The 22802-nt window shown below is 34.8% G+C and overlaps 1 protein-coding gene and 1 non-coding gene across 3 annotated transcripts in view; both read right to left on the bottom strand.

Moving 5' to 3' along the window:
- The window catches only part of ADAD1 (adenosine deaminase domain containing 1), an 80059-nt gene that overhangs the window by 24972 nt on the left and 32285 nt on the right, over positions 1 to 22802 (bottom strand). Inside the window, exons 10-12 of one of the 2 annotated variants that reach the window (XM_043902347.1) lie at positions 21983 to 22220; positions 17734 to 17866; positions 7429 to 7534 (exon numbers count right to left, since the gene is read on the bottom strand). In XM_043902347.1, the coding sequence (XP_043758282.1) occupies positions 7429 to 7534; positions 17734 to 17866; positions 21983 to 22220 (477 nt within the window). Of the gene's footprint in view, positions 1 to 7203; positions 7535 to 17733; positions 17867 to 21982; positions 22221 to 22802 lie in introns of those variants that run through there. The other variant, XM_043902346.1, reaches the window with a different exon arrangement.
- LOC122695821 lies at positions 11484 to 11594 on the bottom strand. Its single transcript, XR_006341571.1, has one exon. It is a non-coding gene; the product is annotated as a U6 spliceosomal RNA (small nuclear RNA).

Raw genomic sequence — 22802 nt, 5'->3', positions numbered from 1 at the left:
GCTGAGCTTTCTTCACAGTCCAGCTCTCACACCCACACATGACCCCTGGAAAAACCATAGTCTTGATAAGATGGCCCTTTGTTGGCAAAGTAATGTCTCTGCTTTTTAATGCTATCTAGGTTGGTCATAACTTTCCTTCCAAGGAGTGTCTTCTAATTTCATGGCTGCAATCACCATCTGCAGTGATTTTGGGGCCCCTCAAATAAAGTCTGACACTGTTTCCACTGTTTCCCCATCTATTTCCCATGAGGTGATGGGACCAGATGCCATGATTTTAGTTTTCTGAATGTTGAGCTTTAAGCCAACATTTTCACTCTCCTCTTTCACTTTCATCAAGACGCTTTTTAGATCCTCTTTACTTTCTGCCCATAAGGGTGGTGTCATCTGCATATCTGAGGTTATTGATATTTCTCTCGGCAATCTTGATTCCAGCTTGTGCTTCTTCCAGCCCAGAGTTTCTCATGATATACTCTGCATATAAGTTAAATAAGCAGGGTGACAATATACAGCCTTGACGTACTCCTTTTCCTATTTGGAAACAGTCTGTTGTTCCCTGTCCAGTTCTAACTGTTGCTTCCTGACCTGCATACAGGTTTCTCAAGAGGAAGGTCAGGTGGTCTGGTATTCCCATCTCCTTCAGAATTTCCCACAGTTTATTGTGATCCACACAGACAAAGGCTTTGGCATAGTCAATAAAGCAGAAAGAGATGTTTTTCTGAAACTCTCTTGCTTTTTTGATGATCCAGCAGATGTTGGCAATTTGATCTCTGGTTCCTCTGCCTTTTCTAAAACCAGCTTGAACATCTGGAAGTTCAGGGTTCACGTATTGCTGAAGCCTGGCTTGGAGAATTTTGAGCATTACTTTACTAGCATGGGAGATGAGTGCAACTGTGCAGTAGTTTGAGCATTCTTTGGCATTGCCTTTCTTAGGAATTGGAATGAAAACAGACCTTTTCCAGTCCTGTGGCCACTGCTGAGTTTTCCAAATTTGCTGGCATATTGAGTGCAGCACTTTCACAGCATCATCTTTCAGGATTTAAAATGGCTCAACTGGAATTCCATCACATCCACTAGCTTTGTTCGTAGTGATGCTTCCTAAGGTCCACTTGACTTCACATTCCAGGATGTCTGGCTCTAGATGAGTGATCACACCATTGTGATTATCTGGGTCATGAAGATTTTGTACAGTTCTTCTGTGTATTCTTGCCATTTCTTCTTAATATCTTCTGCTTCTGTTAGGTCCATACCATTTCTGTCCTTTGTTGAGCCCATTTTTGCATGAAATGTTCCCTTGGTATCTCTAATTTTCTTGAAGAGATCTCTAGTCTTTCCCATTCTGTTGTTTTCCTCTATTTCTTTGCATTGATCGCTGAGGAAGGCTTTCTTATCTCTCCGGGCTATTCTTTGGAACTCTGCATTCAAATGGGAATATCTTTCCTTTTCTCCTTTGCTTTTTGCTTCTCTTCGTTTCACAGCTATTTGTAAGGCCTCCTCAGACAACCATTTTGCCTTTTTGCATTTCTTTTCCATGGGGATGGTCCTGATCCCTGTCTCCTGTACAATGTCATGAACCTCCATCCATAGTTCATCAGGCTTTCTATCAGATCTAGTCCCTTAAATCTATTTCTCACTTCCACTGTATAGTCATAAGGGATTTGATTTAGGTCATACCTGAATGGTCTTGTGGTTTTCCCTACTTTCTTCAATTTAAGTCTGAATGTGGCAATAAGGAGTTCATGATCTGAGCCACAGTCAGCTCCTGGTCTTGTTTTTGCTGACTGTATAGAGCTTCTCCATTTTTGGCTGCAAAGAGTATAATCAATCTGATTTTGGTGTTGGCCATCTGGTGATGTCCATGTGTAGAGTCTTCTCTTGTGTTGTTGGAAGGGGGTGTTTGCTATGACCAGTGCATTCTCTTGGCAAAACTCTTATTAGCCTTTGCCCTGCTTCATTCCGTACTCCAAGGCCAAATTTGCCTGTTACTCCAGGTGTTTCCTGACTTCCTACTTTTGCATTCCAGTCCCCTGTAATGAAAAGGACATCTTTTTTGGGTGTTAGTTCTAAAAGGTCTTGTAGGTCTTCATAGAACTGTTTAACTTCAGTTTCTTCAGCCTTACTGGTTGGGGCATAGGCTTGGATTACCATGATACTGAATGGTTTGCCTTGGAAAGGAACAGAGATCATTCTGCTGTTTTTGAGATTGCTTCCAAGTACTACATTTTGGACTCTTGTTGACCATGATGGCTACTCCATTTCTTCTAAGGGATTCCTGCCCACAGTAGTAGTGATGTGTATACACACACACAAATAGAATACTCTTTGTGACCCCCATCACCAGGCTTCTCCATCCATGAAATTCTCCAGGCAAGAATACTGGAGTGGGTAGCCATTCTTATTTCCAAGAGATCTTCCTGACCCAGGAATCGAACCCAGGTCTCCTGCACTGCAGGCAGATTCTCTACCATCTGAGCCAGCAGCGAAGCCCCAATAGAATCAGTTCAGTTCAGTCACACAATCGTGTCTGACTCTTTGTGATCCCATGGAATGCAGCATGCCAGGCTTCCCTGTCCATCAACAACTTCAGGAGCTTGCTCAAACTCATGTTCATCGAATTAGTGATGCCCTCCAAACATCTCACCCTCTGGTGTTCCCTTCTCCTCCTTCCTTCAGTCTTTCCCAGCATAAGGGTCTTCTATGGAGTCAGTTCTTCACATCAGGTGGCCAAAGTATTGGAGTTTCAGCTTCAGCACCAGTCCTTCCAATGAATATTCAGGACTGATTTCCTTTAGGATTGACTGGTTTGATCTTCTTGCAGTCTAAAGGACTCTGGAAGAGTTTTCTTCAGCACCACAGTTCAAAAGGATCAATTCTTCGGTGCTGTTTTCTTTATGGTCCAACTCTCACATCCATGCATGACTACTGGAAAAACCATAGCTTTGACTAGACAGACCTTTGTCAGCAATAATGTCTCTGCTTTTTAATATGCTGTTTGTCATAGCTCTTCTCCCAAGGAGCAAGTGTCCTTTAGTACCATGGCTGTAGTCACCATCTGCAGTGATTTTGGAGCCCAAGAACATCAAGTCTGTCACTGTTTCCATTGTTTCCTGATCTATTTGCCATGAAGTGATGGACTGGATGCCATGGTCTTCATTTTTTTTTTTTCCATTTATTTTTATTAGTTGGAGGCTAATTACCTTACAATATTGTAGTGGTTTTTGCCATACATTGACATGAATCAGTCATGGATTTACATGTGTTCCCCATCCCGATCCCCACCCCCCCACCTCCCTCTCCACCCGATCCCTCTGGGTCTTCCCAGTGCACTAGCCCCGAGCACTTGTCTCATGCATCCAACCTGGGCTGGTGATCTCTTTCACCCTTGATAATATACATGTTTCGATGTTGTTCTCTCTAAACATCCCACCCTCGCCTTCGAATGTTGAGTTTTAAGCCAGCTTTTTCATTCTCTTTCACTTTCATCAAGAAGCTCTTCAGTTCCTCTTTGCTTTCTGCCATAAAGGTAGTGTCATCTGCATATCTGAGGTTATTGATGTTTCTCCCGGCAGTCTTGATTCTCCTGGCAATCTTGATTCCAACTTGTTTCATCCAGCCCAGCATTTCTCATGATGTACTTGGCATATAAGTTAATTAAGCAGGATGACAATATACAGCCTTGTTGTACTCCTTTCCCAATTAGGAAACAGTCCATTGTTCCATGTCCAGTTCTAACTGTTGCTTATTGACCTGCATACAGGTTTGTCTGAAGGCAGGTAAGGTAGTCTGGTATTCCTATCTGTTTAAGAATTTTCCACAGTTTGTTGTGATCCACACAAAGGCTTTAGCATAGTCAGTAAAGCAGGAGTGGATGTTTTTCTGGAATTCTCTTGCTTTTTTTCTAAGATCCAACAAATGTTGGCAATTTGAGTACTATTCAGCAATTAAAAAATCGAATGCTATTCAGCAATAAAAAAAGAAAGAAAATTCCATTTACAACAATGTGGATAGACTAGGAGACATGTTTAAATTTATAATGATACTAAAAAGCACTCTCTGGTCAACTTTAAAGGATGACAGAGAATTAACTATTCAAAAAATATAAAGAAAGAGAAATAATCCATTCTTTTTTGTACCAACTATACCTCAGTAATCAAATAACTGAGAAATGGACCTTTTTTTTTTTTAGAAATGGGCATTTTTAAAGTCAAAGGATTCCAGGTAATGAGAGAATTTGAGTATAATCTGCAATCCCTAATTAAATAATGGATTTAGACAAGACTCATCAATGATGGCTACATCACAAAAGATAGACAACCCTGAAGGCTTTCTAACAGAAAGCCCACAATACTGCCTGTTAAGTATTTCTGCTAAAAAATTAAACCTGAATTTACTGTTTCTGGAAATGCAGAGGACAGACAAATGTTAAATCATATCATGGAGATAAAATAGCAAAAATAAGATTGTGAGAAACTCTGCAAAGAACTCAGTTTTTTCAAGAACTAAGTTAAAAGAAAAAAATAATGAGAAGAAATCTATAGATTAATAGATATGTAACACAAATTCCAATTCCAATACATGGATGTAATTTTGATTCTGATTCCAACAATATATACAACATTTATGAGATGGAGAATTACTATTAATTTTTAAGGTATACTAATTGAATTGTGTATTGAAAAGTTTTCATATTTTACAGATACATATCAAAGTATTTACAGATGAATGTCTGATATCTACTCTAACATAATCTATCTTTGGGAGGTATATATGGAATGAGATTGCCATGCTTTAATAAGCTGGTGTGATGGGTGCTACTTTCTATTTTTGTATCTCTGAAAATTTCCATAATAAGCAAACCAAGAAAACGTTGTGAAATTGTGTTTCAGTGTAGGTCACTTCCTTGTAAGAAATCTTTTACGAACTCCCTCTGCCTACCAAACTGAGAACATCTACAAGCTTCTCTCAACAGCTTCCATTCTGTGTTCTAAATTCTAGACTCAAACACTGTTAACATTTCCCTTCTGATCTTTATCATTTTCAAGTGGAATACATTCTCTCTCTAATTTTGGCCTTCTAAATTTTACCCATCCTTCAATGTTTGCCTCAGATAACACAACCTTAGCGCTAAAAAAAGGACTTTAACTTAGACACAATTAGTTTAATGGGTTTTGAGCAACTTTAGAAGTAGAGGTTTAGAAGTCTAGCTTTGCTTTTCCCAACAGAACATTTAAAACAAATGAATTTTGCAGAAAATTTTCTTTCTGTATTGAAAAATAGCTTAACCCTGATCCTGCTGCATAAATGTATTTCATAATTATCAACTTTTTAATAAAAATCTTTGACAAATATCTGCCACAAATACTTTATTGTGCTTACAAATTAAATACTGTGCTCAGAATGCTTATAAACTAAATGTTACTTACGATTTATGTTAGAAAAGATGCTTGCTTTTCTTCAAGCAAAACATTTTGTACAACCCAATACATATTACAGAGAAAAAACAATAAGCATTTCCACTTCTGATGAACCCTGAAGCCCTTTCTATCAAGCTTCCATCCCTGAACAAAGAATAACCACCACTAGAACCAATTTCATCCTTGCAAAGATAAAAACCTGAGCTACAAAAGAGTAAATAATATACAACTGTCAGAATCATAAAGCCAATGTTGGGTTTCACATCTGTATCCTGCCCTTTCTGCTAAATGACTGCCTTCTACTAAATGCCATCTCCTTTATTCTTTATCTAGCTTACCCCTCTTGAGATACAATCTTTCTCCACTTCAAAATACCATATATAAATTAAGCAGACATAATGTTCAGAGACACTCAGTGACCACTTGTTGAAGAAATCAGTGGTCCTTACTGGATATTATCTGTAAAACAGCTGGGTATATGTTTTATCTAACCCTTAAAATTAAAAATTTTTCTTGAGGAAATAAACTGTCTAACATGATCTTTCACTATTTAGGCAAATGTTAACCATTTTGTGCTTTTCCTAATTTAGACAAAAGCAAAATATCCACAAATGTGAAGAGCCAAGAAAAGATGAAACATGCTGTATATTCACAGGAAATTTACTATCAAAGAGAGGTTAAAGTAATAGAAATAAAGGCTGTAAATCAGCTGTGGAAGGAATCAACCCGGACAAGAAACTGAAAAGACTTAACAAGGAAATACCAATTCAGAAAAATAAACACTATATATCATATACTTGATGGAAATTAAACTTATTATTAATAACAGTATATGTATGCTGACATGAAATTGATCATAATTGATCATTTTTTACCTACCCTCTCCCCCGAAACGGCAATTTAACATGATTCAATCTATTAATAAATATAGAATCTCGTCTACTGAAAGACATGTATGTCTTTCCATCCAGAATGACTTCAACCTTCATCAACTAAGCTCTACTATACTTTTAGAATAGACAAAAAACAAACTCCAAAACTAAAAAAACCACAAAGACCCTACATTAATCTTGTCAGAAATTATAATAGTTTATCTGGGCTAGAGTTGGAGTGAGACCTAGTAGTTTAATAAAGATCCAAGCTAAGAGGAACAAAGTCTTGAAAGTCAATGTTTAAGCCATCTGTGATTTAATCTAAGGAAGAGATTTTAAGACAACAAACTCAATTTTACTAAAGATATATATCCTAACTAACCAAGAGTAACTAAACTTTCTCTTTTCATCGAGCTATATAAACAAATACAAATATAAAGCTAAACAATATTTTATTGACCTATTAGAAATTCTTACTAATCTAAATTATAAAGGATAACATTTGAATGGATCTTACAGAAGACCTGAAAATAGGTAATCTTAAAACATTTATAATAATCCTTTACTAATCAGAATAATTTATCAAAGTATTCCCTAACATGGTTAATATTTCTCTGAATTTTTATGTTCAATTTGAATTCATAAACTTCTCTGACATGAGAAATGATGTTTTAATTACTATTTTTTACTATGATTATTGGCAAATATTAGACATTCAAATGTCTGCTGATTTAATCAACAAATGAGTAAGAATTATTATTTGTAGTCTTGGATTCCAATTTTTAATTAAAAAAATTTTTGAGTGAGACACCAGGACACAGTGAATATCTTTGCTGAACAAGTAACTTTAAAGTACAAAAATTAAAAGAAATTTTCTTTTAAATTACAAAATGGTAATGGTTTGTAATGTCTATAAAAAATGCAAAATAGCTACATAATGAAGCAGGTAATTATTTAAAAAAAAAGTTCAAAACCCTAATGTTTCAACATAAATTGACATAAATATTTATGAATTTTCAGCAATCTCTGAACTCTGCTATAAAGACTGAAAGCTGAAAACCACCAATATTAAAAAAATTTTTTAGTAGTCAAAGCACAGGAAAAAAAGATTTTTAATATGACAATGGATTGCTTAATTCACATACTAAATTGCTCTATACAGGGAGATTTCACAATCCAGGAGCCATAGCCATGTTGCTGTAAGTAGGATTTCAACAAAGTTTTAGCTTCTTGATAGGATCCAGACATACGCTACAGAAAGAAAAAAATAGTAAATTATAGAATATAGACAGATTTTGGCTTATGAGAAGTAATTAATTAGCCTTAGTCATCTTTCTTTAGTTTGACATTATAAACATTACGAAAAATCTTTCTGAATTTCCATTTCCTTCAGCATTGTTTCTGAAACTAAAAATTCTCCTTCTCAACACTCCTAAGAGATAATTTTCCTTCTTTTTTAATATTTGTAATTAAAAGAGTAATGATACTCATTACAGAAAACTTGAAAAAGAATATACAAAGAAGTAAAAAAACTCACTCATAATTCCCAAACTATAGATAACAATCAATATTTTGGCTTATTTCCTTTCACTTTTTAAATAAATAAACATACTGATAAACTTTAAAAAAGAAAAACAAGCTTTATTTAGGTATAATTTGTATACCAAAAATTCACCCACTGGTAAATTCACCCACTGGGGTAAGTATTCAGTTTGATGTGGGTATTTTAATGAAATTTGATATAGGTGTGCTACCATCACAGTCCAGTTTTACATGCAAAAAGTTCCACTGTGCTCTTATACAGTCAATCTGTATTTCTAAACCCCAGTCTCAGGCAATCATGAATCTACTTTCTGTCTCCAGATTTTTGCTTTTTGTAGAAATTTCATAGAAAGTGATTAACACAGCATGTACTCTTCTGTGTCAGGTTTCTCTAAATTGGCATACCATTTTCAGATTCATTCCTGTTGTCTGATGTATCAGTTTGTTCTTTATTGCTGATTGGTATTCCATCAAATAGATGTATCACATTGCTTATGCAATGTCACCAGCTGATGAACATTTGTGTTGTTTCCAGGTCTTGGCTACTATAAATAATGATGCTGTAAACATTTATGAACCAGTCTTTGGTGGATATAAGCTTTTGCTTCTCCTATAAATATCAGTGGGAGTGCTGGATCACATGGTAAATATACAAAGCAAACTGCGAAACTGTTTTCCAAAGTATTTTAAAACATTTTATATTCCCATCAGCAGTGAAAGAGGTTTCTAATTTCTCCACAACAACATGCAGTGCAGCCAGACTTTTGGATTTTAGTAGGTGTGAAGTGGTATCTAACTTGTGGTTTGGTTTTGCATTTCTCTAATGACTAATCAGGATGAGCACCTTTATATGTGTATTAGCCATTCACATATATTCTTTCAGTTCAGTTCAGTCGCTCAGTCGTGTCCGACTCGTTGCAACCCCATGAATCACAGCATGCCATATATTCTTTACCACTTGGAAAAGTTGAGTGGTTTGTCCACTTAATGATTTGTAAGAGTTCTTTATTCTAGATCCAAGACCTTTGTCAAATGTATGATTTTAAGTATTTCCTTCCATTCTGTGGCTTGTATTTTCATTTTCTTAATGAAGGCTTTTGAAATTCTGGACTCCATCAATTTTTTCTTTTATGGATTACATGTTTGATGCCATATCTAAGAAAAATTTGCCTAATGCAGGAAGACAAATTTTGTTGTTGTTGTTCATTTGCTAAGTTGTGTCCAACTCTTTGCGGACCCATGGACAGCAGCACGCCAGGCTCCTCTGTCCTTCACTATCTTCCAAAGTTTACCCAAACTTATGCCCACTGAGTCAGTGATGCCATCTAACCGTTTCATCCCCTGCTGCTCCCTTCTCCTTTTGCTTTGAATCTTTCCCAGCATCAGTCTTTTCCAATGAGTTGGCTCTTTGCATCAGGTGGCCAACATACTGGAGCTTCAGCATCAGCCCATCTAATGAATGTTCAGGGTTGATTTTCTTTAGGATTGACTGCTTTGATCTTGCTCTCCAAGGGACTTTCAAAAGTCTTCTCCAGCACCACAGTTCAAAAGCATCAATTCTTTGATGCCTAGCCTTCTTTATGGTCCAACTCTTCCAGCTGTACACGACTACTACATGTACATGTAGTTTGTACATGGTTTGTATATGTACAAACCATAGCTTTGACTATATGGACTTCTGTTGGCAAAGTGACATCTCTGCTTTTTAACACACTGCCTAGGTTTGTCATTAACACACATGTCATAGCTTGCTTTCCATGGAGCAAGTGACAAAATTTTAAGTTCATGGCTGCAGTCATTTTGGAGTAATTTTGGAGCCCAAGAAAATATTTTTCCACATTTTCTTTGCAAGTTGTATAGTTTTTAGCTCTCTTAGTTCTATGATCCATTTTGAGGTTTTTGTATAACTGATATAAGTTTAGGTTAATTTGTTCTCAAATACCCAACTGTTCTATTACCATTTGTTGAAAAGATTGTCACTCACCCGCTAAATTCCCTTGACACCTTTGCACAAAATCAATTGATTGTAAATGTGTGGGTTTATCTCTGGTCTCTTACTCTGTTAATTGATCTTTATGTCTATTGCTACATCAATACATTTTCTTGATTACTGTGGCTTTATGTTAAATTGTGGAAACTAGGTAGGGTAACTCTACTTACCATTTTGCTTCCTTTTTAAAAATTGTTTTGGTTCTTCTACGTCCCTTCGATTTACATCTCAATTCTATAATTAGCTTGTCAACTTCTATACAAATGCTTACTGAGATTTTGATAAGAGTTTGCCTTGAATCAATAGATTATTTATGAGAGAACTGACATTCTAAAAATAGAGTTTTCCAATCTATGAAATGGTGCATTTCTCCATTTATTTAGGTCTTCATAAGTTTCTCTCAGCAATGTTTCATTATTTTTCATGTACAGGTCTTACAGTTCTTTTGTTAAATTTATTCCTAATTTTTTATACACTCTTGTGGATAAAACTATTTTTTCCAGTTTAATTTTAGTGTGTTCATTCTTAACATATAGATATACAATTTATTCGTCTATGCTGTTCTTATACTGTGTGCTAAATTCACACATGATATAGTTGTTTGTTTTTGGTAGATTCCATAGGATATTTTACATATAAGATTACTCAGGAATAAGGACAGTTTTTCTACTTCCTTTCCCGTTTGGATGCCTTTTCTTTCCTTCTCTTGCCTTACTGCATTGGCTAGAACCTACAGATCAATGTTGACTAGAAGTGGTGAGAGTAATCTTGGGGCAAAGGGAAAGAGTATTCAGCCTTCAGCACTGTCATGTAAACTGTAGAATTTCACTGATGCCCTTTATCTGGTGGAGGAAGTTCTATTTCTTATTTGTTCAGTTTTCTACTGTGAATAGGTGTTAAATTTTGTCAAATGCATTTATGTACATCTATTGAGATAAACAAACAGATTTTGAACTTAAAAATATTCACATAGTATATCAAATGATTTTCTGGTGTTAAATCACCCTTGCATTCCTGGAAGAGACCTTCTTTGTGTATAATCCTTTCCGTATGTTGCTGGATTTGGTTTGTCAATATCTTGTGAATTTTTACATTTATGTTCCTAAGAGATTCTGATGTACGGTTTTCACTTCTCATGACTTTTCTGCCCGCTTCTGGTATCAGGTTTTAACACTGCCTGGGTTGGGGGGCACTTGCTCCTCCTGTACTTTGTTAGTTATTTTTTGTATGATTTATGTTAATCTTTGCTTTATACAGTTGATAAAATTCACAAGTGAATCCATAACTGCACTTTCACTTTTCTTTAAAGAATTTTAATTAATAATTGAATTTCTTTATATTAGTTCAATTCAGATGTTCTCTTAGTCAAGTTTTATAATTTGTCTTTCTAGGAATGTGCCCATTTCATCTAACTTGTCTAATTTGTTGACAAAAGTTGTTTGTAATATTTCCTTATAATTTTTTTAGTTCTTTGGGCTCTTCAGTGATGACCCTTCTTTCCTTCAAGATTTTGATCATTTGTGCTATCTCCTTTCTTAGTCTAAAGGATTATCAACTGTGCTGATTTTTCTCAATGAACCAACTCTTGAGTTCATTGATTTTTCTATTTGCTTTCCTGTTTTGTTTTTACCTAATTTCCAACCTATCCTATATTATTTCATCTCTTTTTAAAATATTTAACACTTGACGAATTTGCATGTCATCCTTGCACAGAGGCCATGCATATTAGTCTTCTCTGTATCGTTTCAATTTTAGTATATGTGCTGCCAAAGCAAGCACTCTTCTTATTTTTTTAAAAATACACTCTTCTTCTAACTTCTTTAGATGTAAGCTTAAATAACTGATTTTTATGGTTCTCCTTTCTAATATAAGCACTTAAGGCTATGTATTTCTAAACACTTCTTAATTATATTCTCTAAATTTTAATTTTTATCCTTGTTGATTTCTAATTTAATTGTACAGTAGTTACAGCATACTTTTTATGATTTCAACACTTAAACTTATTGAGACTTGCTTTACAGCCTACATGGTCTGTAGTGGAGAATGCTCCATGTGTATCTGAAAAGAAGGTATATTCTGCTGTTGTGCAGAAAATAGTGTTTGGTTTGGACTGCAGTATTATTCAAGCCTTCTATATTCTTACTGATTTTCTCTCTAGTTGTACTATCAATTACTGAGAAAAGAATATTAATTAAAACCTCCAACTTTAACTGTAGAACTGTCCATTTAACATTGAAATGCTAACAGGTTTTGCTTATACATTTTGAGGTTCCATTGTTATACCCACATAGCAATACTTACCTAACTGTTGTATATTAACAGCATTTGGAACAACAATAGTGTATGTTTACCACTAAAATGTTACTCTTTGTTTCTTCTATTATTTCTCATCTTGGTGTATCTTTGACATTAATATAAACACTCCAGCTAATTTATTGCTATTGTTTGCATGGTATGTCTTTTTTATCCTTTATTCTCAATCTATTTGTGTTTTTGAATGTAACGTGTCTCTTGCAGAGACCATATCGCTGGATTGTGCATTTTGCCCAATATGACGATCTCTGTCTTTTCCAGAGCATTTTGTTGTTGTTCAGTGCCTAAATCGTGTCCAGCTCTTTGCGACCCCATGAACTGCAGCATTGCCAGACTTCCCTGTCCTTCAATATCTCATGGAGCTTGCTCAAATTCATGTCCATCAAGTCTGTGATGCCATCCAACAATCTCATCCTCTGGCACCCCCTTCTCCTCCTGCCCTCCATCTTTCCCAGCATCAGGGTCTTTTCCAATGAGTCAGCTCTTCACATCAGGTGGCTAAGGGAGTGGAGCTTCAGCCTCAGCATCGGTCTTTCTAATGAATATTCAGGCTTGATTTCCTTCAGGACTGATTGGTTTGCTTTCCTTGCAATCCAAGAAACTCTCAAGAGTCTTCTCTAACACCACAGTTCAAAAGCATTAATTCTTCAGTGCTCAGCCTTATTTATGGTACAACTCTCACACCTATACATGACTACTGGAAAAACCACAGCTTTGACTATGTAGAACTTTGTCGGCAAAGTGATGTCTCTGCTTTGTAATATGCTGTATAGGTTTGTCCTTTCTTCCAAGGAGCAAGTGTCTTTTAATTTCATGGCTGCAGTCACCGTCTGCAGTGATTTTGGAGCTCAAGAAAATAAAGCCTGTCACTGTTTCCATTGTTTCCCCATCTACTTGCCATAAAGTGATGGGACCAGATGCCGTGATCTTAGCTTTTTGAATGCTGAGTTTTAAGCCAGCTTTTTTACTCTCCTCTTTCATCCACATCAGGGGCCTCTTTAGTTCCTTTTCACTTTCTGCCATTAGATTGGTATCATCTGCATATCTGAGGTTGCTGATACGCAGTTATCTCTCAGCAATCTTAAATTCCAGTTTGTGAGTCATCTAGCCCGGCATTTCTCATGATGTACTCTGCATATCAGTTAAATAAGCAGGGTGGCAATATACAGCCTTGACCTACTCCTTTCCCAATTTTGAACCAACCCATTGTTCCATGTCCAGTTCTAACTATTGTTTCTTGACTTGCATACAGGTTTCTCAGCAGGCAGGTAAGATGGTCTAGTATTGCCATCTCTTGAAGAATTTTCCACAGTTTGTTGTGATCCACACAGTCAAAGGCTTTAGTGTAATCAATGAAGCAGAAATGGATGCTTTTCTGGAATTCTTTTTTTTTTTTTAACATCATCATATTTTAGGATTTGAAATAGTTCAGCTGCAATTCCATCACCTCCACTAGCTTTGTTCATCATAATGCTTCCTAAGACCCCCTGAATTCACACTCTAGAATGTCTGTCCCTCGGAGAGTGACCACACCATCATGGTTATCTGGGTCATTAAGACCTTTTTCGTATAGTTCTTCTGTGTATTTTTCCCACCTCTTTTTAATCTCTTCTGCTTCTGTTAGGTCTTTCCCATTTCTGTCCTTTATTGTGTCCATCCTTGCATGAAATGTTCCCTTAGTATCTCTAAAATTTTCTTGAAGAGATCTCTAGTCTTTCAAATTCTATTGTTTTCCTCTATTTTTTTTTGTTGTTGTTGCACTGTTCACTGAAGAAGTCTTTCTTATCTCTCCTTGCTATTCTCTGGAACTCTGCACTCAGCTGGGTATATCATTCCCTTTCTCCCTTGCCTTTCGCTTGTCTTCTTTCCTCAGCTGTTTGTTAAAGCCTCCTCAGATAACTTTGCTTTCTTGTCGTTCTTTTCCTTTGGGATGATTTTGGTCACTGCCTCCCGTACGATGTTACGAACATCCATCCATAGTTCTTTAGGCACTCTATCAGATTTAATCCCTTGAATCTGTCACTTCCACTGTATAATCACAAGGTATTTGATTTAGGTCATACCTAATGACCAAGTGGTTCTCCCTACTTTTTTCAATTTGAGTCTGAATTTTGCAATAAGGAGCTCATGATCTGAGCCACAGTCAGTTCTAGGTCCTGTTTTTGCTGACTGTATGGAGCTTCTCCATCTTTGGCTCCAAAGAATATAATCAATCTGATTTCAGTATTGACCACATGTGTAGAGTCATCTCTTATGTTATTGGAAGAGGGTGTTTTCTATCACCAGTGCGTTCTCTTGGCAAAACTCTGTTAGCGTTTACCCTGCTTCATTTTGTACTCCAAGGCCAAACATGTCTGTTACTCCAGGTATATCCTGAGTTCCTACTTTTGCATTCTCATCCCCTAAGATGAAAAGGACATCTTCATCTGGTGTTAGTTCTAGAAGGTCTTGTAGGTCTTCATAAAACCATTCAACTTCAGCTTCTCCGGCATTAGAGGTTGGGGCATAGACTTGGATTACTGTGATGTTGAGTGGTTTGCCTTAGAAACAAACCGAGATCATTCTGTCATTTTTGAGATTTTAGAATATTCAAATATTCTAAATATTTAAATATTCAATTATTGATAAGTGGCTTTATGTCTGCCATTTCACTATTTATTTCCCAAGTCCTGTGTCTTTTATTTCTTTGCTGCTTTACTGCCTTCTAGTCTTTTTAAAAATGAATTTTTTAGGACAGCATTTTAATTCCTCTGCTGCTATTTTAGCAATAGCTTTCAAGTTATTGTCTTCATGACTATTTCAGGAATTACAATATGCTTCTTTTTCTTACCATAGTTTACTTCAGATTGATACTGACATAATCCTGGTAATACACAGAAACTCAAGATTTTCTCTTTGTCTTGGTCTTAATCAGCTTGTCTATGATGTATCTAGATGTGAATCTTATTTTTTCTTCTTTCTTGGGATTTTTTGAGCATCTTGGGTCTGTTAATGTTTTTCATCAAATATGGGAATTTTTTTCAGTAATTTCTTCAAATATTTTGTTGATCCTTTTCTCCTTTTCTCTAGAATTTCTAGTAAACCTAAGTTGGTACACTTAATATTGCTCCACAAATCTCTGAAGTTCTGTCAATTTTTCTTTTATTTGCTTCATTCTGTCCTTTAAAATTATTTTGATTTATCTTCAAACCCCATTGATATTTTTCTGCAATCTCACATGTACTATTGAGTCTATCTAGAGAATTATTCATTTCATTTATTATTTATTGTTTCAGTCCTAGAATATTCATCTGGGTTTTTTTTTTTTCCTGAGTTTTGAGTTTTTTGACTTTTGCATTTTCTGTTTTTTGAGTTTCTATTTCTCTGCTGAGATTACCTGTTTACTAAAACATTGTTACACTTTCCTTTAATAACTTGAACGTATTTCTAACAGTTGAAGACTCTGCTGTATTCAAAATTGGAATCCTCTCAGAACCAGTTTCTTGTGAATGTTATCCTTCCTAAGTATAGATTTTATTTTACTCTCCTGTTTTTACATATCCCATAATTTTGGGGTGAAAGAGACTTTTTGGATAATATAGTAACTCTGGATTCTATTTTTCTGTAAGGTTTTGTTTTTGTTTTCTGCATGTTGAAATTTTAAGCTCTGTTTTCACCTATGGTGTGTACTGTCTCTTTCCAGTTTCTGTTTTAGCCTGGTTTCCTAGTAGTTATCCTGTATCTGCAAAGCTTCATGATAAGCAAATAATTTCAGCAGGCATTACACTCAACACTTTAAAGTTATAAGGCTTCTACCTTCTTATGATCAATTAATTTGGGGAGGGATGTGTGGTACAGTGTATTTAATGTTGCAGGCAGTTCTATTTCACACTTTTCACTCTCTACCGGGTTCTCTTGAGTCTCACTTGCACGTGAGTGTAATTTCTTGGTCAACCAAGGATATATAGAGAATTTCTTTCAACTCTTCCATGGCTCTTTCAATTCCAATATCTACCTGTCAAGTTATTCTTTTGTATATCACTTGCTCCAACCAGGACTGCAGCCTTGCATCAGTTATTGATTTTTGCCATTTTCCCCCCTACCAGGTTTGGCACATTTAGTTGAAAAAGTGACAAATGCTCACCTCTTGCCCAAAGTCAAGTCCAGAAAATCTACTACTTTTGGTAGTATTTTCAATCTCATAAAACTATAGTTCTTGCCATTCAAACCAGCAGAGAGGAAGGAGAGAGAACAGGATCACCTTTGGGCAACGGTTTCACAAATTCCTGCTGTTCTTTCCGAGAGTTCTAAGTTTTACAAGAATATACAATTTCCAATGTGTTTTCTGCCTTTAGTAAATTTCTAGAGTTGTGAAAACGGTTTTTATCTTTTGACTAATTTGTCCAATTTTATCACAGAAATAATCTCTGTTTTTTTACAGAGATGACTTGAAACCTCTTTATGCAGCCAAAATCAGAAATTATCTAGGGTAAGCTTTTATACTTAAAAATGTGTGTATATACAAACTAACTACCATTAATATTGATTGCTTTACAGGTTTGAGCATTATACAGTTTGAGCATTAAGATATTGGTGAAATTAAGACTTTCATACAATACTATATTGTTACTGAAAAGGAAATTAGGTTATCAAAAACAACATATATTTCATAACTTGAAAACATGGATATTTCATATTATGACACGGCTCAGTTCATAGCATGCTGAATAAAAAGAGTTAACTAAAAAGCACATCAAGTATGAGCACAGAGCTTTCCAGCGGGCTCAGTGGTAAAGAATCTGCCTGCCAAGCAGAAAATGTGACTTTAATCCCTGGGTTGGGAAGACTGCCTGGAGAAGGAAATGGCAACCCATTCCAGTATTCTTGCCTGGGAAATCCCATGCACAAAGGAGCCTGTTGGGTTATAGTCCATGAGGTCACAAAGAGTCGGACATGACCGAAGTGACTTAGCACACATACACAAAAAATATAAATACATGACAAGAAAATGAAATAACATGCTTATAAAATTAGGAGTATTATACTGGAATAGTAGGTAGGATTACAAGCTATATTTCCCATCTGCATTTAAGAAAGATTTCCAAGTTCTCTACTTAAATATGCATTGTTTGTAATACTATTTTTTAGTATTTAGTATTTAGTACACTTTTTTGAGTGTATTTTTAAAGATATAAAAGGCTCTCTATGTATCACTTAAGCCCAAATCACAAACTCAAAGGTGTTTCACAACTTAGGAAGATAAGCAAAGTAATTTATATGAATACAGTAATGCATTATTTTAGAATATTGAAATACTATAGTTAACATAGTTAATATCATACACAAAAGATATTTTATTACCTTTTTGTTTCTCTGGGTATGACCAGCAGGTTTTTAGCAATATTGCCAAGGTTGGTACATACCATACTGAGGGAGCTACTAAAAGTGGTAAAACTTATTCACATATCCAATTTCCAAAATATCCATTTAAAAACTAATTTTACCACTACATGGCAATATCAGGAATTATTTAACCATTATTTTGCTATGTATCATCAAATTACCACAGTATTATTATCTTAAAATTTTTATTTCAATGATCAATTTCATTCTTTTAAAGACTTACCTTAGCTGCATGATATGTACTAGCTTCAAGTATATCTTCTTTTTTAGCTTCTTTGGCAAGCAGGTTAAATCGACTTAACATTGCAGCCTTACAAAGCCGACTTGCCATTGACACACCACTTTTAAATGGGGAACTAAAGTAGAAAAGAAAGAAACAATCACTAATCATTACTTAATGATTTATGTTAGCACTTACAGGGATTAAAATCAACACAAAATATATATTTATCTCAATTATGCACAGAGAATATAGTGAAATTTTCTATATAAAATTATTCTGAATATTTAACTGCTTTCTGAAGCTAATTTCTTTGATAAAATTAGTTTATGTGATCAGAGTATTACATTAAAAATTAAAGCAAAAGATGCATATTTGGAACATTTCTACTATTTGAGGCAAAGTTAATCTATAGTGATCCAAATTAAGATAGTGGTTCTGCCAGGGACTGACTAGATGAGGGAATAGAAATCTTTTTTGAGATGCAGAAAGCGTCCTGAATTTTGACTGGGGTAATGATTACACAGGTGTGTGTGTGTGTGTGTATATATATATATCATATATATATATATATCTCAACTCATGAAATTATACATTTTAATGTAAATTTTGACTCCCTAAAAAAGTAAAATATATGCACTTCATCACCCTTCATATATACATGTGCATTTGTGTACACATGTAAATATATATTTTTCTATGTTTCTAATAAAAATAGGTTTACATATCATAGCTTTCTTGCTTCTGTAACTCTTTCCCTTCATTATACCTTCTCAGTTGTTTTTGTGATAAGATTGCAAAACTGTCAAAATCCTTTATTCTTGTCTGCATGCTCTTGACAATATAATTTTTCAGATTCTTCCATCAACAACTACGACTTATTCTTCCTTCTCTTGAATTTGGACTGGCCTTGTAACTTGTTTTGGTCAATAAAATACTTTGCCAGTTGCAAGCCTGAGCTGCAAGCAGTTTTGTGTTTCTATGTCTTGGAACTCCTTCCGCTACCATATTAACCTGCAGAGATTGGTCCACTAGAAGATGAGAGCCCAGCTGTCCCTCTAAGATCAGCCAAGCTGCCTTACAGTTGACCTACAGCTGACCCCACACACATGGGAGAGCTTGACCAAATCCAACTCACATGACCTAAGGACTTGGGAGCAGTAAAAACTGGTTGTTGTTTTAAGCCTCTAAAACAATAGTATATGCAGCAATAGTTAACAGACACTCTTGTTAACAAAATGTACTAATCTCTATATACTAATTTTCCACCATGATACCTTTTTTTGTGGTGGTTTTTCAGATGATTCTCTTGGACTTTTCAGTTACAAAATGATACCATAATGAAAACAGTCATTTTACCTCCTCCTTTCCAATATTTTGTGTCTCTCCTTTCTTTTGTTAAATGCATTAAACAACATCTTAAATAACAACAATAACAGTAAATAATAATGTGCTGTTTGGGATGCTAGTAGGAAATGACTCTGAGATTTCATCATGAATCATGATGATACTTTCGGACTAATAAAAGATACACTTTATTCTTAACAAAAATATCTATTCCTTTCTTATCGGGTATCTTTTGTCTAGAATAGTTGTAGAGCTGTACTGTATGTCTTCTTGGAATATAGAGGTGAAATATGGTGTTTTTCCCTACATCAATTAATATAACAAATTTATTAATAAGAGTTTCTAATTTGGTATTTTTATTATGCTATTTTCCTCACAGTTCCAAAAAAACTGCCACTTAGTACTGCATAAAATATATTATTTTAAGGTCCTGCTTCCTAATATTTTATTTAGCAATTTTGCTTGGATATAAAAGTGAGCTTGGTCTGTAACTTTTGGGGGTGGGTGTGAAATCTTCTATCAAACTTAAGCACCAATGATATAGGGCTTCCCAGGTGGCTCAGTGGTAAAGAATCTGCCTGACAATGCAGGAGATGCAGGACAGGTGGGTTCAATCCCTGGGTCAATAAGATCCCCTAGAGAAGAAAATGGCAACCCAGTTCAGTATTCTTGCCTGAAAAGCCCCATGGATAGAGGAGCCTGGTGGGTTACAGTTCACGGGGTCACAAAGAGTTAAATATGACTGAGCATGCACACATGATCAATGATGCTTCAGAAAAGCATTTGAATCTTTTCCATCTTTTCAGATAGTGTTGGAAGTTTCTGCTATTTAAAGGTTTATAACATTTCTCTGAACCACCTCACAATGTTGCTTTCTTCGAAAAAGAGGTAGGGCATCTTCTTGGTAGGTTTCTCAAGAAAATAAAGTAAGATTTTCTCCTCCTGTGTACCAATTTTAGCAATAACTTTTCCTTGAAATGTATGCATTTCACCCATATTTTCAAATATATTTGCATGGTGATCAAAGAAGTTTCCTATGATTTCTTTAAATTTTCTCCTTTATCATTATTTTATATGAGATTAGACAGTGCTATTTTTTCCCCACAGAATCAGTTTTTATGATCATTTCTAATTTCATCTGTTCTCTTTATTTTACATTTCTAGTATTATATTTTTTTTCACTCTGTTTATTTTCCTTATTTGTTGATATAAACATCTAAAGAACTGGCTTTTCCATTCAGCTTTGCTTTAGCTATATAAGCTAAAAGTTCTGAAATGCAATGCATTAAACATCCTGTTTTCTAAATATTCTATGCTTTCATTTTCTATTCCCTCTGAGTCAAAAGGTACAGAACTTCTTTTGACCAATGAAAGGAGTTTCTAAGTATTCTGACTTTATGTGATTTACACTTTTATTGCATCACAATCAGAGAATACTGTCTACATCACTTATACTTTTCAGAATTTGAGACTTTCTTTGTGGTCTAACGTATGGTCAATTTTTGTTAATGTTCTGCAGGTTCCTGAAAAGCAGGTATATTTTATATTTTTACGGAGTAGAATTTTAAAGAAATTAATCAAATCTACATTATTAAGACTGATATATTCTTATTATTCTGCCTATTCAATCTACCACTAACTGAAAGAGGTGAATTATTGCCTCCACTAACAGTGTATTTCTATTTATCCTCTTGTTGTAATTTCTACTTTATGAATGCTGATACATCATGTTATTTGTTGCACAATTACTCAGAACAGTTCTTCCTTGTGGATTATATTGCTAAAGTGTTTTTTGCCTTATGTAATACTTTGGGGTTGAATAATTAGATCATACCTGTTTTCTCTGTGTTTGCAATCACCTAGCAAGCATTTGGCTATAAAGAATGAGTTAAGCTCATTTTACATTAATTTCAATTTTGTTTTAATAGTATGTTTTCAGTTAACTGTTTTCAGTGTCTTTCATAGAAGACCTGCTTCGTTTGTATGTTATTAACGGAGATACACTTCTTTATGCTGATTCAAAGCATAAACAGTGTAATTTATACTAGTTGAAATAGTCAATAGTTCATACTTGATTGAGTTCATACCAAGAAACATTTGTATGGGATCTTAATTTAAATCTGTCTCTCACAAAGAAAGCAAATTTAGGCATTTAAACTTTTAACATTATTCATTAGTCCATTATAAATGTATGTTCACATAAAAGAAGGATTTTAGTTTTACTTGATAATCAGTGTTAGGGATATTACAAAGGTATATCTAAAAGGCATAATATATTATGGAGAAGAACAAAGGCTTTGGAAATAAAATAGCCAGATCAGAATCCTAGCTGTTTAACTTAATAGTTGGGTGATTTTAAGATATTTAACCTAGAATCTCAGTCTCTTTATCTGTAAAAAGAACAACAGCAAAAAAACCCCAAGAATATCAGGGTTTTTCCAAGAGATCAGCATAGGACTGTGCAATAGTTCTCACACTCAAGTGTTCATAAATAATATTTGGGAAAGTTGTCAAAAATACAGATTTCTGAGCCGTAAATTCAGATAATCAGATTCAGTGGGAAAACCAAATTTTTAAAACAAATACATTATATAATTCTAATGATAATGATCACTAGAGAAATAAAGGTTCTGGAAACTGACTTCAAATGCTGGTTCTACTACTTAATAAGTAACTTCAATAAGTTATATAACCTCTCTAGGCCTGTCTTCTTATCAGGAAAAAAAAAAGTTTTTAAATTAATATAATGTCTGCAACATAGTCACACCCAATAACTATTATAATCATTATTATTCAGAGTTCAAAAAACTGTATTTGAAAAATGTTAAAAGTTTTATAAATTGTACTAAAATACATTCTTTTGCTTAAGTAATATGTGATATTTGAAGAAATCAGTAATGCTAACCTTTCTGTGATCTTTCCACTTAGGCCATCCACAATCTCCAAAGAAATGTCCCCTTGTGCCCAGTTTAGACTCAGGAATTTATATTCCAAGTTTGTTTGAAATGGATATGCAGAAGGTACTAAACTAATATGAGGTCTGTTGACCAAGTAAAACATTGGAAGTTTGGAAGTGAGCGCATCATCAACACGTTGCTTTACAGCAATTTCTAAGCCTCTAGTATCACTGCAATTCCCATCACCTAGAAGGCAAAAACAAAATAAATACTCAAACAAAACAAATATAAGTCAACAGAAACAGTTGCTGAAGTATGTAATGCAGGCATACCTCACTTTATTGCACTTTGCTTTATTGCACTTCAGAGATACAAATTGAAAGTCTGGCAACCCATGTTGTTAGATGACATTTAGCCTTTTTTTTTAGCAATAAAGCAGTTTTTAATTAAGGTATATACATTGCTTTTTTTAAAGACATGATACTAATGCACACATAGCAGACTATAGTATAGTCTAAACACAACTTTTATATGCACTAGGAAACCAAAATATTCATGTGACTCACTTTATTGTGATATTTACTTTATTGTGGTGGTCTGGAACTGAACCCACACTTGTGATATTCATTTTATTGTGGTGATCTGGAACTGAACCCACACTTTCTTTGAGGTATGCCCATAGAGACTGAAGCTGCATTAATAAAAAGTGTCTAAATCAAAGAATACATCATTATTACAGAACTATGCACTGATCATATCATATCTGAAACACTGTATTTAGTCTGAGGCATTACATTTTGACACTATCACCTACATATTACAGATCAT

Source organism: Cervus elaphus, chromosome 5 (genome assembly GCF_910594005.1).
Source record: "Cervus elaphus chromosome 5, mCerEla1.1, whole genome shotgun sequence".
NCBI lineage: Eukaryota > Metazoa > Chordata > Mammalia > Artiodactyla > Cervidae > Cervus > Cervus elaphus.
The sequence above is the reverse complement of the archived record's forward strand: the minus strand, read 5'-3'. Positions and strand labels throughout refer to the sequence as shown.